Source organism: Patagioenas fasciata, chromosome Z, assembly GCF_037038585.1.
Source record: "Patagioenas fasciata isolate bPatFas1 chromosome Z, bPatFas1.hap1, whole genome shotgun sequence".
NCBI classification, from domain to species: Eukaryota; Metazoa; Chordata; class Aves; order Columbiformes; family Columbidae; genus Patagioenas; species Patagioenas fasciata.
In genome coordinates, this window is record NC_092560.1 from 48,999,072 (window position 1) to 49,017,219 (window position 18,148).

Genomic DNA, 18,148 nt, shown 5'->3' on the forward strand with positions numbered 1-18,148 from the left:
AGCAATGACGTCAGCAAGCTCCGTCAGCACCCGTGAGTGCATGCCATCTGGGCCCATGGATTTATGGATGTCCAGATTGCCTAATTGTTCCTTAACCCAGTCCTCGTCAACCAAGGCAAATTCTTGCACCGTCCTGACTTCCTCTGGGGCCTCAGAGGTACAGGGCTCCCCAGGACAGCCTCCGGCAGAGTAGACAGAAACAAAGGCGGCATTCAGTAACTCTGCCTTCTCTGTATCTTCTGTCACCAGGCACCCACCTCATTCATCAGTGGGCCGACATTGCCTCTGGTGTTAGTTTTATCTGCCACGTATTTGAAAAAGCTCTTTTTGTTGTCCTTGACCACTCTTGCCAGGTTTAATTCTAAGGAGGTCTTAGCTTTCCCAGTTGCGTCCCTATATCCCCTGACAACAGCCTTATAGTCTTCCCAAGTGGCCAGCCCCTCATTCCATGATCTGTAAACTCTCCTCTTCCACCTGAGCTTACCCAGCAGTTCCCTGTTTAGCCACGCAGGTCTCCTGGCTCCCTTCCTTGACTTCCTACGTGTGGGGATGCTCTGATCTTGAGCTTGGTAGAAGAAATCCCTGAATATTAACCAACTATCTCAGGCCCCTTTACCTTCAAGCAGCCTTGCCCATGGGATTTTCTCTAGAAATTGCTTGAAAAGGCCAAAGTTTGCCCTGCTGAAGTCCAGGGTTGCAATTCTGCTTGCTACTCTGTTCCTGCTGCACAAGATCCAGAACTCCACCATTTCATGGTCACTGCAACCGGGGCAGCACTCAACCTTTATTGCTTCAACCAGACCCTCCTTGTTAGTGAGGGTGAGGTCCAGCAGTGCACCTCTACTGGTTGGCTCCTCTACCATTTGCATAAGAAAGTTATCTTCAGTGCACTGGAGGAATGTCCTAGACTGTGGCTGGCTGGCTGAGTAGTCCTTCCAGCAAACATCAGGGAAGTTAAAATGCCCCACAACAACCAGGGCCTGTGATTGTGAGGGTGCTCTCAGCTGCCTGTAGAAGGCCTCATCAGCTTCCTGACCTTGATCTGGTGGTCTGTAGTAGACACCCCCAACAGTGTCTCCCCTGCCAGCCTACCCCTTAATTCTCACCCATACACTCTCAACTTGCTCCTCATCTGTGCCTGGACAGTATTCAATACATTGTAGTTGCTCTCTCACGTAAAGAGCAACTCCACCACCTTGCCTGGCTGTCGTGTCTTTCCTGAAGAGGACATAGCCATCCATGACTACGTTCCAGTCATGTGAGCTGTCCCACCATGTCTCCGTAATTGCCACCAGATCATAATCTCCTGCCCGAACACAGGTTTCTAGCTCCTCCTGCTTGTTCCCCGTGCTGTGTGCATTGGTGTACAAGCATTTCAGGGAGCGAGGTGAGCATACTGATTCCACCCTAGGGGGATGGGAGGCCTCCCAGTCCCCATCAATTCTAGATTGCTGCCCCACTGGTGCAAGCCCACCTAGAACCCCATCCCCCTTCAAGTCTAGTTTAAAGCTCCCCAAATGAGCCCTGCTAATTCCTGACCCAGCATCCTTTTGCCCCTGCGGGATAAACCATTCCCACGCATCACTGTGTGGACTGGTGTCCTATAAATCCAGCCATTGTCAAGGAATCCGAAGCCCTGCCTGTAGCACCAGTCTCGAAGCCAGTCGTTTATGGATTGAATTCTTCTATTCCATCCCATGTTGTCACCCAAAAATGGAAGGAGTGACGAGAAAATCACTTGAGCTCCAGACTCTTTCACCATCCATCCCAAATCCTTGAAGTCTTTCTTAATTCCCCTCATACTGCGGGATGCAGCCTCCTCCCCACCTGTCTGGAAGATCAGCAGTGGGTAGTAGTCTGTTGGGTGCACCAAGTCAGGGAGTGCCCTGGTGATACCCCTGATCCGGGCCCCGGGTAGGCTACAAACTTCCCTATGATGAGGGTCAACTCTGCATATTGGGCCGTCTGTCCCTCTCAGAAGGGAATCACCTATTACAATCACCCTTCTTTCTTTCTTGTCAGAGGCAGTCTTGAGGTGCGGAGTTAAGTGCCTCTTCCTACGTGTCCCTGTAGGCGGATCTTGCACCACGTCCTCACCTACCTGCTCTTCCAGCTCCAGGGCTTCAGACTTGTTACAGAGGGGCACCTGGGGAGATAAAGCAGGTAGGGAGGGGGGTTTCCCATGATGCCGAACGGGAACTCGCTTCCAATCTTCCTCATATTTTAGGTCACTTACCTCTGCGTGACAGCGGCAGGGCAGGGGCTGTCTTGGGTGTTCCACCTCTGCCTGACAAGGTAGGTGGTCTGCCACCTTTTGGGGCATATCCCCCTGAGGCCTTTCTGAGTGGCACGCCAGGGAATTACTCCACCAGTCTATCTCCTTTTCACACTCCCTGATGGTCCTTAGTGTCTCGACCTCCTCCTTGAGTTTTGCAACCATGCTGAGCAGATCTTGCACCTGCTCACACCTCACACAGGTTGAATTCTGGCCTCCCTCCCATGGCAGCAGCAGGCTCTGGCACTCCCCACAGCCAGTGACCTGAACAGCCATGGTTCGGTGTAAGGTCTCTGTTTGAGTCGCCACAGTCTTTTTCTCTTCCTGGAGGAGACCATGGCCAGCAGCAGTCTAGGACACTGCCAAGCGATGAGAGATCTAACAAGCAAGGAGAGCAGAACCTCTGTGCCATACTGCACAAGCAACCACACCTGTTGCTGCAGGAGATGTCTGAAGAAGGTGAAATCTCTCCTGCAATGCAGGGCTGTGGTCCTGGTTTTTGCCCTTGTCCTTCCTCTTAGGATCCTGAACCCTACCATCTTATGGTCACCACAGCCAAGGCTGCTTCTGATTTTCATGTCCTCAACCACTGTTTTGTAAGTATCAGGTCCACCAGTGTACCGCTTCTTGTTGGCTTTTCAGTCACCTGTGTCAGGAAGTTGTCATCAGAGGACTCAAGAAATCTCCTAGAATGTTTTGTCCTGGTATTGCCCTTCCAGCAGATACGAGGGTGGCTGAAGTTCCTCATGAGGGCCAGGGCATGTATACACAAGGCTTCCTCCATTTATTTGGAAAAGTTCTCATCTGTTTCTTTTTCCTGATCAGGAAGTCTTTCGCAGATGTCCACTACAACAGCACACGTTGGTCTGCTAGCTAATCTTCACCTACAAGCTCTTGACTGACTTCTGACCCACTCCTACGTAAAGGACAGCCCCCCCTCCTTGCCTTCCCAGCCTGCCCTTCCTAAAATACCTGTATTCTCAATTGTAGCTTTCCAGTCATGTGAGCTATCCCATTGCACTTCTCTGTGGTCTCAATGAGGTTGTAGCCCCATGACTGCACACACTTTAACTACTTGTTTGTTTTCCACGCAGCATGCATTAGTGTCAAGGCACTCAGGTGTGCCAATTCCCCACACAGGCCTGAGAGCTTTCCCCATGAGGTTGTTCTGCTGTACCTCCCTCCTTGTGTGCTGGTGCTGAAAGGGATTCCACTTCACCACCCCAGTTGTGTGGCTTTGCCCTTGCGTTCCCATCAGCCAGGGCCTTTGCTTGCCTGCCCTGTCCCCAGCTTCCTTACTTGTTTATTGAGTAATTGCTCTGTCCCTCATCGTTCCTAGTTTTAAGCTCTCCCTACCTGGTTGGCCAGTCTCTCAACAGATACTTTGCCCCATTTAGTTGGGCAGGTCCTGTCCCCAGAGTGTTTATTTCTTACTCTGGTAAAAAAAAAATAATCACTATACTTTGGATTCACTTAAGCTCAAGAACTCAAAATGCACTGAGATGCAACTACAGGATTAAATAAGTTTTTGTCTTAGTTTTTCATACCTTTCACCAAGTTATTTGGCTGCTGAATACCTGGAAGTTCTAATATATCAAAATGTTGTTGTGGTGTGTCTTATCCATGAACTATCTGGAGGGCTAGTTGTGTAGTCAGATGTTACCAGGGTGCTGGTGGTAAAGGAGACAGTCACTACATACTTATTAATACTTTATGATGTGTTTTAATAATTTCCAAAGGATGGCTATCTTCTATGGAGAGCAGCTGGATCTAGTTCTGAAATTGCCTGGTAGCAAGGAGAAAGGTAGTAGCAGTCAAACTGCAGAGTCCATATAAGTGAAAAATCTAAACTTGAGGCATTTATTAGGTTTTTATACTCTGTCTGATCTAGTGATACCCAAATCGAATGTGCTCCTTATGTTTATAAAGATATAGTAACAGCAATTATAAATACCATAGCTTGTCTACTGGTACAGTTGGCCCTTATGGTGAAGCCAATCATTGTGGAATCCAAGTGCAATATATCTTGTGGAGTAAGACCGAATACAGTACTGCACCATAAAAATAGCTTTTGGAAATCAATGAGCAGAGAAAATTTTGGTGCAAATTTTAAAGGTTTGGTGAATTACTAAGTGTTGTAAATGCTACTAGAAAAAGTTGAAGTCATTTGCCTGCAAGTGATGGGAGCTTCAAATTCTGTGAGACTTCTGTTAGAAATTTTGCAAGACTTTCGTAGTAATGTTTGAAGTCCCCTGTAGAGTTAGACCCCTCCAAAGAGTTTTTTTGTCTCTCAGGTACAAATCTGAAATTATTTAAAGGAAAGAGATATTCTTGGCAAGTGTTTAATATGGGGGTTTCAATTTGTTAAAGTGGTACAGGCCTTTATTTCAGAATATCTCTTTTTTTGAAATAAATGAAGTATTTCTGTTGGGCAGTGTTGCTGTAGATAAAATGTGAAGGATTTATTCTGTACAGAGATTGTGCTCAGCAGTCTTTAAACTGGGATGGACAGGAGTTCTCTCAAGGATTTGACTCACTAGAATTTCTTTGACTTGCCTGTAGCAAAATTGTTTCAATCTTATGGTTTCTTATTTTTGTTTGTTGTTGTATTCTTTGACTTACCTTCTTATAGCTGTATGTGTATTGTGTTTAATATGAAGCAATAGCAAAATATACATTTTCTGATGTTTAGAAAATAATAGTGTACCTGTAGTTTTCAGTACATGTAAAATAATAGAGTAGTGGAATGCTGGGAAAAAAACAGTGGTTTACGCGTAGAAAAGTCTTCTAATAAATACACAAGGACCTGCTTTGGCAACTCATGTTGACAAAGTATTAGGTTAAATTATTTGTAATTTGTGTCTTAGCAAAATGATCAAGGCCTACAATGCTTGCAAATGTCATAAAATACCAGGAGATTCTCTTCTACTAGTAAATACAGAGAAATATGGTGGTGGCACTTTGAAAATGGTGGCAAGCAAGATGGAGGGAGTGGCTCTGTCTTCCTGTGACAGGCACGCATAGTCTTGCACTGTTCTGCTGTGAGAGCAAAGAAGCATACTGCATGGAAGTGACTTCGGTGGTGTGATGCCACAATTCAGACATGTCAGAGGGCTATAAACCCAGCTTATGCCTCCTCAAAAATTGTTCTTCAAAACAGGTGCTGCTGTTTACCACCAGGGACCTCTGTACCACTTTCTAACTGCTGAACCTCATGTGGAGGTTACAAGGGTCTGCTGCTGTTCCTGTGTTTTGGTTCCTTGCTGATGTGATTCAGAGTGTGTACATACACAGGTCCTGCCTTTCAAGGTCAAAAGGTCATGTGAAGAGGCAGCATACTCGCAGTGATTATACTGTGTTTATAAATACTAATCCACAGTCTGTCAGATTAATATGCATTTATTTACAATAATGCTGTATATGTACAAAAATATAATCATCCATATGTGGGGGTACATATTTTTATATAAATCTATTTTAAAATATCTGTTTATATGAAGATTCCATTTTCCATAAATACCTGCTATCTGCTGCCTATGGTATTGTTAACTCCTTTGGGCCTGTCTGCATGAAGAGAACAGCTTCTCACTTCAAAATACTTCAGTAGCTGAAGTGGTAAAAACTCTTTGCTGTGAACTTGCAGGGTTGACATTCAAGCCCAGCTGATGACCTATGTGTAATGTGTGTGCATGCTGTGAGTGCATACTGCATTTGAAGTTAGATAAGCCTAGTAACTGTTAAAAAATGCCTTATAATTATAATTTACGTTGAGTGTTACACTGACTGCCTTTTGTAGTGAGTGGAACGGGAAGCCGTATCTTTCCTAAATAGCACCTAGCAAACAAAACGTATGTGAATGGGAGAAGGTCAAAGAGTGCTGAAGAGAGCAGAAACTTCTCTTGTCAGAGAATGAAATACCCCTGTGTTTGTGCTCTAGAAGCATCAAAACTATTTAATAGATACACCATCATCACCACCCAAAAATATTGCCCCAAACTCAGGAGCATTCTTGGAAGAATAGCATTATTCGCCCTCAGGTGACCCAGTAGGTCAGAGGGTGGCTAATGAACGGTTGTTGAGTACTACTTTCTGCATGGGGTTGAAAATTACTGTCACCTAGTGACCGGAAAATTCTTTCATGAGTTATACTGGAGGCTTAGATCTGGATTTTGTCAAACTCATCATTATACTTTATTCAAGATTGAAGTACTGTGAGGTGGGGATTCAGCATATAACTCAACATGTAGTACAGAAGGCCTGATCTTCACTGGGTCCTCACTTTTATGTTGGCAACAAAAATTTCTGTAGTCATTGTATGAGCATCAGTAACAATTTCATTTCATACACAATGACAGAGATGGTGCCTTTTAAAATTACAGATCTGATTTAAAAGGTTAATAACACTGTGTCTCCTGAAATGTTCTGTGAGTTTTGTTTTGTGGCTTACTCATTTTCCATCATTGAACATACAATGTTAAGAAAAACGTTAACCATAATTGTTTTCAATTTTCTCATGCCAGTACTTTTTCTGATACTGTTGTGTTCTTTGACATACATTATTCCTTTAGTTAAACTGTATAGATTTCATTTTCTAAGTTTATCCCAAAATTATTACTTAATATGTATTTAGTTCGTTACTGGTTTCTGAAATTCTGTTCAACATTAAATACTTTCTGAGCTTGAGATTCTAATGTCTTTATATGAACAAAACAGAGCTAGTATTGCAGTGATAGGAGTTTGATCACCAGGTTAACTTGTTTCAGTGTATATACATTGAAGAGAAGTATGTTTCTGCTAAAAGTGAAACAGACATTTCCATAAATCAAGATGAGGCAGACTATGCTATCATAGGCTATACTGCTCAAGGACATTGCAGAGACACAGAGAAAATGAATTTAATGTAGCAAGTGTAGTTAAATTAATTAAGAGGTTCTGCAAGAGTGGTGTCAGGGTAGTAGCCTCTGAGTCTGAAAAATGAGATTTCGCATCAGAACAAATACTATGAGAACAGTTGTGCTTTGGAGGTAAGGTGATAACGTTCCACCTCCAGACATCAAGCACCTTTCTGAATATCTGAAACATTTTAAACACATTACTAGATAATATTGGATACTTTGCACACTTCATTTGTGCTCAGTTATTCTGTTTGCTTTATTAAGAAACTAAAGGCCTGATTTTCATATTGATTTCATGATTCCTGTCAGTCACACCGGCTTGATTTTTGTATAGTTGTATAGAAAATTCAGTCTCCTGAAGGAACTGAAACATGTCTGTACCAGCGTGCAAGATGAGCTGAATTTATTTTGTTACCATATTATTAGGTGGATCAGTATCAGGCTGTATGTAAATTTTATTTGCATCAAAGTGATTTGTCCTTAAAAATTAGGATTTGTACAGTTCAGGTATCCCTCTGTTCATGCAGAAATTATTTGTCTGTGAATGTGAAGCTGAATTGAACTGTGCTAGCTGTAGTTTCCAGTAAATGCACAGATCACGTGACACTGCAGAGAAGACAGTTGTTTGCTCCAATTCTGTTACATTTCTGACAGCCATGTGAGCACAGCTGGTGGAAAATGGTGCTTCTGTGTCTCACAGCAAATCCTTTGTCTTGCAGGGCTATAATCCTCAGAGGACATGCTTCACTTTCATCTTGCAGTTTTTCGAAGACAGTCTCAGCTGTTAATTATTGAGTCTAAGCGTTATGAAATACAAAGTACTGTTCAGTGGCTTTGTGAGGATGCAGCATTGATGCATTCATGGTCTAGAGGGCTTTGAATGATAAAGTGTACTTCATTTCTGTATGTAATTTCATAAACTCTTATATTAACAGAGAGCGCCTCAAAGCAAGCATGATGCAGGTTCCCATGATACAGAGAGGCAGAGTGAAGGTCAAGGAGCAGCAGAAATCAGCATGGCAACTAGCAGTACTGGCCAGGTAAATTTATTATTTTGTTTGTTGATAATCTAATTAAATACTCAAAATGTAAAATGCTGAATATATTGGTGTTTACCTTACAGTGTTTGTATAAACTGCTCATTTTGGAAGGATATGTGTTTTTCTTCTTTCCATCTATAAAAGAGAAATTTCTTGTATGTATTGGAAAGAAATGTTTTTACGACATGAAGTATAAATATTCAGTAATGCAGGGAGCGTGTTTCTTTTGTTTAAATGATTAATGAGCCTGATGCGATGAAGGAGATAACAAGAATGACTACAGAAAATGTGTTCTTTTGTAGGTGAACTGTAATCTTAGAAGTACAATTTAACTATTGAAAATTGTTCAAATTTTCAGTTTAGAAAATAGCAGTGAAATATCAGTGATTTTTTAAAAAATAGGAGAACCAAATGGCAGGTTTATAATTAATGTTTCTTCAGTACTATTTTAGATACAGCTTTGAAGCCACAGTATCAATGAGATAATCTAGTGTTGGGCTGAAAGGTTATTTAAATGCTTCTAAATAATCTTTCATTGCTGGTCCTTTTATTAAGTAAATACATTAGTCTGATATTTTGAGAGCTATGCTAAATTCTCTACTTGTCTTTTAAAACAAATATTTATCAAAATCTATTACTTCGCTCTTTGGCTAAAAAGACTTTGATTTATTTACTGTGGGCTAATAATCATTCCCTTTATGATTTCCAACTGTAGCTGAGACATTCCCACTAGTAATGGGGTTCTTAAAAATTCATACTACAAATTTAATGGTTGAACATATATGTTAAAAATATTTTTACTACTCCAAGGAAGTAGAATTACTTAAATCCTTCTGAAAATGTCTTGTACAGGAAGATTTATCAGAAAGAATTGTGGTTTGGCTAGAATATTTCACTTGATTAAACAGTAAGCACAGCCCATAATTTTGCTTTTGAAATATGTTTGATCACCATTTGGAATTAAGTTTTATCAGCCATATCTGAACAGTTGCTTGAGACTCTGACTCTAATTCTTGTGACAGCTTTATTGTTTGAGAAGAAAACAGTTCAGTGCTGCTTTGGGGCTGAAAGCATATTGTATTTAAATCATTGATGAACTGTGGATGTATCATCCATCTTCAGAGTATGAATCAGGAGTTATTCTGAACAACAGATATTTTAGAGGGAAGGGAGAAGGGATTGTCATGTCTTGACAGTCTTACGCAAGTGGGAGATTCATTCATCCTTCATTTGAGATCATCTGTTGAGGATTTGCGCAATTTTGAACTTTGCCTCATTAAAATGTGTCAAACATGCATATTCTCTCCTCCTGGAGGTGAATACATCCGGCGCACTGAATCTGTGTTAAAAGGGACATCTGGAGATTATTTACTGTCAGTGCAAGTCCAGACAGAGGAGGTTTAATGGATTGGGCACAACATTTATTTCTGATAAATGAGCTCAATATACTTGGAGCCATCAGTATTCATTTGAGTGGAAAAAAAAAAAAAAAAAAGTTTTAACCAAATAATTTGGTTCTAATTGGTTTTGGAGTCATATAATCAATGTTAATTGAAGCACTACTGATTGCATCCAGGGTTTTTCAGGATTCAGTTTTGTCCTTTTCTGCACCATCTTTCAGCTGTCTTCTCTTTTCCACTAGACTCATTATCCTGCTGTTGAAGTAAATTTTTTTTTTCAGACCTTTGTTTTGCAAGTTTTATAAAGTTCATTGAGATTGTCTATTTTGTTAAGAAAATGTGCCACAAAATAGGGGACATTATCTAATAGACAGTATCAATAGCAAGCATAGTAAAACAATGAGTGAAAGACAGTAAAGTATAAAAGTAGAAAATAAGGTGCAGCGGACAGTTGAAAGAGAAGGCTCTACACAAGAAGGGTGCACATTACATCTCATGAGTTCCCGTTTTCTCCAATGAATGGCAACACACTTTACACTAGTTCTTTCACACCAGTCTTCAGGAACCATTGAGAAATGGTTTCACTTCATTTGAGCATCATGGCATCCTCAAAGAAGCAAGGCTGCATGTTGGTTCTGAAGGAAATAGTTACCTGAATCAAAGTTGATAGAGTTTTGGGGAAACAATAGGAAAATTATGCTATTTCTGTTTACACCATGATGAATGTTGATAGGTAGTGCTACAAATGTCTGTCTTTTTTACCTTTTGGATAAAACAAACCTACTGAACTTAATGGAGAATTCTGGCATATACATTATGTTGAACCTGTAATCCTCTGAATGTACTTTGAGGTCAAGATACTACGAAGGGATTACTCAGTGTAAAACTCTGGTAATTCATTCCCATATTGCTAGCACTGCATAATTATTTAAGTAAATAATTTAGAAAATCCAATATAATTTTTATATAAAGCTTTAAGATTTTAAATGTTTGCTGTAGTCATCACAGAAAATAAGGGCTTGTTTATGTAGGAAATGTATATTGGAGTGAATTGTGTGAATTTAAATCATTCTAGTTGTACTCTTTGCATAATGCTGATTATGGAACACACATGAAATGTTCTGGATTCAAATGGGAGAGTGAAACAAGCATAATTCTGTGTGCTTAAACATGCCAGTATAACTAGAATTTTTTTCTGTCCAGACAAATGCAACATGAACTTATTCCTACCTTTTACTGCTAGTCACTGTCAGCTTCAAATTTAAGATATTGAACTGTGTGAACAGCAAATACTCAGGCAGGATTGTTCTTTCTTTATGGTACACCTAGAAAAAACATAGAAATTATTTCAAAGTGTCTTTCGTACAGTTTTCTTCTACTCATTGATCCACATAGGTTGAAAATGTTTTGCAAATTAAGCTAATAATTTCATGAACAGATTTTAGCTTTTGTAGAGGATCGACAAAAGACTGGTGACTACCTCAGAAAGACAGTGTTCTTGTACTAAAGGTGTTCATTCTTCGTACGTATTTTTTTTTAAGTTCCCTAAATGGAAAAGTAGCGACATAAGAGGGAAAATTTCACAGATAGGAGGCAGAGCAAAAGAAAGCAAGCCATGACAAAGGAAAAAAAAAATGCAAAGAGAATGATTAGATAAAAGATAGTTTAAAAAAAGGGGAGAACGGGTGGGGAAGGAAATGTAAATAGGCAAAATGGATTAAAAGAGAACAAAGATGCTAAAATACGGGTCTTACTACTACAGGTAGGAGCTTGCTATTTACAGTCATTTCTAGGAAAATTAGAGCAAGTAGCGTCAGCATTATTTTTTAGTTTTTGATTAAAAAATTAAATAGATTAATCTGCTCTTTATTTGCTTTTGATATGAACAAATTCAAGTAGGATTACTCCCTGTCCAGATAAATCTTTTTACTTGTCAGTTCTTGCATACCTGGTTGTGTTCTGAAGAACTACAGCCTTATTCCTGTGTACTACATAATCTGCCATCAAAGTTGTCTGGTTTTTTTCTCTCTGTAAAAATTATAATTCGATTTGTTCCAAAATGCAGTTCACCTTCTTCTTGGTGCAAATAGTAATTATGAAATATTTCCATTGAAAATAGAACTCTATTGGGAATTAACTTCAGGAAAAATGGTTAATAAAACACAGTTTAACGGTTCTAAGTTGAGTTAGGGGAGAGAGAACCTAACGTAAAGCAAAATAAGTTGACAGTTCACTACTGTCAATAAAATCTCTTCATCATCCAGTGGTGAAACTGAATTAGGCAATAGTTGCTTTTTCACTCAGACTTTGCTTTATACTGAATTGTTGTTTAAATTTGTAGGGTTCTGCTGCTCGAATGGACCATGAGACAGCCAGTGTTATGAGCTCTGGTAGTAACTATTCTGTTCCTCGCAGACTGACAAGTCATCTGGGTACCAAGGTAACCGAAGATTACAAACCACAGGTCGCTAATGCTACATTTTTACTAATACAATAACCTCGTTGTTTCTGCCAGTAATACTAATATTAGCTGACTATCTATCTACACACAGTAATTTTATAGAGTTAAAATTTTAGAATATTTTTTCAACTTTTAAAATATATGCACAGAAATTCTTTGTTTTACTTGTTGATGATCACTTAAAAGTTGTTACAGTAGAAATTACTGAAATATCTAAAAATCTGTGATATTGGTTTATAATCTGTTATGAAAACTAACACTTTTAAGAACAGTGCTTTGAATACTTATCCAGAGTCCAGATCCACAAAGCAGATGCAAATTCTAAGAAATCAAATACACAGGAAACAAAAAAGAGATAGAAGAAAAAATTATGTAGTCCTTTCACCATGATGTCTCTTCACAAAAGACTGTGCTCCAAGTATATATATATAGCATAAAAAGAGAGGGCAAGAAAAGGGCAAATCTATAACAGAATTGAGTTAATGAACCACTGGAGTTCATACTGCCTCTGGAATCAGCAACAGGATAGATAATATTGGTGGTGTGCTGAGCGCAGTCTTCTGGGAAGCAGACCCTATTAGCTTGACACAGTATTAATTACTTTGGGCCTTAGAACAGTGTTATAATATTGTAATTTCAGTCCTGCACTGTATGCGTGTACCAAATGGGGCTGATATCAGCTAGAATGTCTGCCTGTGTTTTCATTGCAAATTGTAGAATTCCCAAAATCTGGAGATAAGAGGAGAGTCCTTATGAAGGCAGGGTAGAGGGACTGAGTGTGGAAGGATGTGGCCAAAGAAATAAGTTGAACTGAGTGTGCTGTGGGATAGGAAAAGCTTAATATTAATGCATGAAAAGATGCATTTACAGATGCAGAAGATGATGTCTCTGTGGGCAGTGTGTGTATACAGAAAGAGACAGACAAATATTTTTTGTTTTTCCTATACTATTTTTGCCACAACCTGGAGGCCAGATTTTGTTGGGTTCTACAGCCCTATTCTCTGTCAAAAACTTTACATTCCAATTCTAAATAACATTGGATTAAAGCTGCCACTTGAAATATCTGTCAAGAGGCATGCATGAAGCATATTCAATTCACTCTGCCTTAAGAATCCAAGTGGTTTGTTTTAATACTGTATTTGATTTTTTCCAAACCAAGAAGACAGGATCTCCTAAGCGTGATACTAATCTGACATAAAATTGGCTCCAGATCTATTTCAGTGGATTTTGCTTATGATCATACAGTTGCACACATTCTAAGATTTTTATTGCTTCAGCAATCCAACATTATTTAGAGCAGTACGCATTAACAGACTTCATGCTTAGTCTGCTGCTATCCAGGTTTTTATAACTTGGTATTTGCACTCATCTTCAGACACATTAGAATTAGAAAAAATCTTTCATTGGTCTGGTAACCAGTACAATTATCTAGTTATTAGTAGAAAACTTTGCGTAATAGTCCAAAGTCTCATTTCCTCCTTAATTGGTATATTGTAAAGAAACACACACAGCTACTTCACGGTTCCCTTTGAGGGTTTCTTTGTGTTGTGTTTTGATTATGAATGTTCCTGTTTACCTTGGCTTTAAGAGTTTGGAGTTCCTACATAATATCTAACATTGTCCTCTACATCCTGTTATTCTACTGAAAGTTCACTGGAAGAGCCAAATGCATTTTTTGATCTAAAGCTATTATTGAAGAAAACAAAACGAGAAAGGCAAACAAAATAGTGGATTGACCACTGTATTGACAGACAAGGGAATCCCTCAATAATTGCTATTTTTTAATGAGAAATTTGGTTACTCAAAGTTAAATGTGTAATGCTGGGTTTTCATGGCTTGATTTAATTTGACAAATGCTCAGTGTTTTACATACATCTACAATGGGCATTTTTTTGCTTTACTAGTTCTATCCCCATAAACTTGACACAGTGTTAATTTAACACTTCAGTTTTGTATTTGCTGTAAATAATCCAGTCCATATGCAAGTCATCCTAACAAAAAATGATTCGTTAGTTTGAAATAGTGTTAAAGGAAAACTTAAAAATAGATGGATGTAAGATTTTTTTTAGCACAATGTAAACAAAATATTAATGAAATCATTCTCATAATTTGTCTAGTATCATCGTATTTAATGCCACATTACATAGTTTTTCACTGAAGAGCATCTTTACCTGAAAGTGTGATTCATATAGTGTGTTTTTAAAGATGGAATTGATTTTAGATATATTTTAGATTTCTGAAACACTTTCATTGGTATGGTTATTAAATCTTTTTGTACAATGGACATTTAGAGGTCTTTGCCATTGGTCTAGTAGATTAAAACAGTTAGATACAGCTACCACCTAGCCATTTAACCACTACATGAAATTACTAAGATTATGAATGCTGAAGTAGTAATAGTACTTAATTATTTCTAAACAGCACTATTTTTGTGCCGTTAAGTAAGGGGGTTTTGCTCATGTGTTCTATTCAAATTTAATTTTAGTTTCATTTAATGTGTATTTTTAAAATGTAACAGTATTTTTAAAATGATTTGACCTGCAGGTGGAAATGGTGTATTCATTGTTATCAATGCTTGGTACTCATGATAAAGATGACATGTCAAGAACGTTGCTAGCAATGTCTAGCTCCCAAGACAGCTGCATAGCCATGCGTCAGTCTGGATGTCTTCCTCTCCTCATCCAGCTCTTACATGGCAACGATAAGGACTCTGTATTGTTAGGAAACTCTCGTGGTAGTAAAGAGGCCCGTGCCAGAGCCAGCGCAGCCCTGCACAACATCATTCACTCTCAGCCTGACGACAAGCGAGGCAGACGGGAAATCCGCGTGCTCCATCTTTTGGAGCAGATCCGTGCATACTGTGAAACGTGTTGGGAATGGCAGGAGGCACATGAACAAGGCATGGACCAAGACAAAAACCCAAGTAGGTTCTGCAAGCAGTATAAAAGTGTTTCAAGCATATATATTTAAAACAGTTAATTTATAGAAATGCTAATTTAATCTGGCTTCTTAGTGAATGTATGTGAGTTTTCTTCTATGTATGTTGTGTGTATATATCTACTTTTTTTAGGTTGAGGTAGCGTTAGGAAATACTATCTTTTGTGGGTATGATACCCTATTTATAAGCTTCATAGTTTAATCATAGATCTTGGTGTGCTTCCCGGATTATAGTTCTAGTGTTTTATATTTATGATATTGAATATGCAATCATTCTGTTTTACATTTTAAGGGATAATGAAACATATCTAGATAAATAATCTCAAACTGCTTTTCATACAAATACATTCAGGAGATAGCACATTTCATTTAGGAAAGGGACAGAGACAGAAAATTAAATAATCCCAATCTATTCAGTATAATATGAACTGGTTTTTATCATGTGGTATTTAAGAACTATTTCAGTGTTAAAATACAAGAGAGATGATATTGTAAGTGAATAGGAATTTTCTCAGGGAACAGATAGAAAAAAGATTTAACCTTCTGAGTTGCTTACCTGCTTTTCTGAATTGAGGGTATTTTGTAAATATGCTGCTGGTGTCTGTAACAAGAGCACTACTCAAATCAGTGGGCTGTGGTGTGTGTGTTGCAGGTTACCGCAAAAACCATTTAGCAGGAGTAGAACAAGATGTGCCAGTGCCATTTGTGCATTAGCCGGAACCTAGCTCACAAAATTACGAACTTTAAATCTTCTCAGTTATGAAACAAAGAGTTTAATTAATCATTCATAAGGACATAACAACCAAAGAAAGAGCTTCACGTTAGGTGGCGTACTATTTAATGTCAGCAGAATATTTAACCTTGTTGATATGTTTGACTTAGATTATTTAATTTTTAAAAGTAGTAAGTTTTATTTTTTTTTTGTACTGGGAGTCATATTTCTTACTTAATACATAGATTCAGGATTTCCCCTAGTTTCTTTTTCAGATTCAAATGTATTTCTAGTACACGTTAGTAACGTTCTTAACTAGTTGTTCGTAGATTACTGGAGACTTGCAAACCCTGAACAAATATGTAATTGATTTATATTAAGATTAGGTTTGCTTTGGAAAACTAGACAAAATCACCTAGGAAATACTAATTGTTACCTATTTCTGGATCAGTGCCTGCTCCAGTGGATCATCAAATCTGTCCTGCAGTGTGTGTTTTGATGAAGCTTTCATTTGATGAAGAACACAGACATGCGATGAATGAGCTTGGTAAGACCAAATGCTTTTCTCTGACTTCCTTTGAGAAGCCTGCAGGAAACGCTGACACTCCTGGTGTGCCTCACTGGATATATGGCTTTTTTTACTACTAGTTTAAACAGATCATCAGTTCATTGGTGTCAGTTGTTGCCTTCTAAGTGATTAATGCAGTTTAAATTAACCATACCATTTCCCAGTGGAAAAATTATTATGTCAGTTACTCTTTTTTCTGGCATTAACTGTGACTTTGGAAGACTATTTTTCTGTGGAAATACTTGCAATTTCAATGGAGACTGCTTTCCAGGGTGGGAGGTTTTTGTTGGTTTTTTTGTTGTTTTGGTTTGGTTTTTGTCACAAGTTGGTTCCTGTTTAACAGCCTGAATTTTTTAGGCCATGCTCAGTAAATTCTGTGCATGCATTTTTCCTTAATTTGCTGCTTTTTGTTATCAATGAAAATATTCTATGTATCTTTTCTCAGAAAATAACTTTCAGTGATAATTGAATCACTAGTTTTCAGATTTACTAACAGCCTTTGATATAACCGGTGCGAGTTCATTGGTCAAACATGATTTTGGCTGGGTGAAATTAAAAGATGAGTGTGCTTCTTACTTCCTCATAATTCCTCCTGTTCCCATTCTCCCCTGACATGTCAGTGTCATGCTGTCATACCTTTCAGCTGCTACTAAGCACAGGATTCAAGATCCAGAGTCAGTATTTAACAATTTATTTACCTTTCTGAGGCTTCTGATTTTTAAACGTTTGAGACTTGTTCTGTACATATAAATGCAACTTGCTTGTGGTATATATGTACTGCACTAGTGATACTAGAGTAGAGATACATTTATTTTCTTATTTGTTGGTTTTTAAAGGAGGTTTGCAGGCCATTGCTGAACTGTTGCAAGTGGATTGTGAAATGTATGGACTTACAAATGATCACTATAGTGTTACCTTAAGGAGGTATGCTGGAATGGCTCTGACAAACCTGACTTTTGGAGATGTGGCAAACAAGGTAAGAGTAGAATTTTAAGCATACGGCAATTTCAGTTCATAGCTATGTTTGAATTGTGGTTCTCAAGATGGGTGATGAAAATCTCCAAGATAGGATGTTGAATTTGAGCTCAGGACAGAAGTTCAGAATACCTCTGTCACTCCATCCTGCTCCTAACAGAACACCACAAACTGAGTATGGTATTATGCAAGTATAGTATAAACGCTTAAATTATATAACTTTTAATTTGTCACTGGAAGTCAGGATTTTATCTACTGGCTTATTTTTTTATGAGCACTAGATTAGTATAGCACATAATGCTGGTGGTCTCTCCACTGATTACAGATAGTGACTGATTTTTCTGAGGATGTTGAACTAGAACTACTAATTGAGTCAAATTTTGTAAAGTTGTCAGTTATTTAACAATACTATTACTGTCTGAAATTTTGCAAACATCTTCATGCTGGAGCTTGCTTTTAAATATTTGGAGCATATCTGGCTTACAATAGGAGCTACTTCAAATTATTATAAGAGAGAAGAAGTCCTCTGATTTCTAACAAGGACCTTGCTTTCAAAAGATGGAATAGTTTCAATAATTTCTTGCCCCGGAGTTTGCCAAACTATGGATCTTAAAATAACTTCATACTGGGAAGACTTTTATCTTTCTGCTCTAGAGGAAGACATTTCAGAAGTGAATGGAAATGACAGGATTCGTGTAACTTGCTTTTTGTTCCCAGTTTTAGACCAAGATTAAACCATAAATCCTTGCTGCAAGTGAATTACTTCACAACATATTGGCTCTTTACATCATCCAATCCATAACCGCTACAGGGTTGAAGTTACTGGGTTTATAGCATATAGCATAAACTAAACTACTCAGAGATGTAAATGTATATGCTGTCCAG

At 38.5% G+C, this 18,148-nt stretch overlaps 1 protein-coding gene across 4 annotated transcripts in view; it reads left to right on the forward strand.

Annotated features, from left to right (window-relative positions):
* Positions 1 to 18,148, forward strand: part of APC (APC regulator of WNT signaling pathway) — a 103,252-nt gene that overhangs the window by 72,705 nt on the left and 12,399 nt on the right. For 3 of the 4 annotated variants that reach the window (XM_065861175.2, XM_065861174.2, XM_071802444.1), the window contains exons 8-12: positions 8,106 to 8,210; positions 11,952 to 12,074; positions 14,616 to 14,994; positions 16,172 to 16,267; positions 17,125 to 17,264. In XM_065861175.2, the coding sequence (XP_065717247.1) occupies positions 8,106 to 8,210; positions 11,952 to 12,074; positions 14,616 to 14,994; positions 16,172 to 16,267; positions 17,125 to 17,264 (843 nt within the window). The remainder of the gene's footprint in view (positions 1 to 8,105; positions 8,211 to 11,951; positions 12,075 to 14,615; positions 14,995 to 16,171; positions 16,268 to 17,124; positions 17,265 to 18,148) is intronic. The other variant, XM_065861176.2, reaches the window with a different exon arrangement.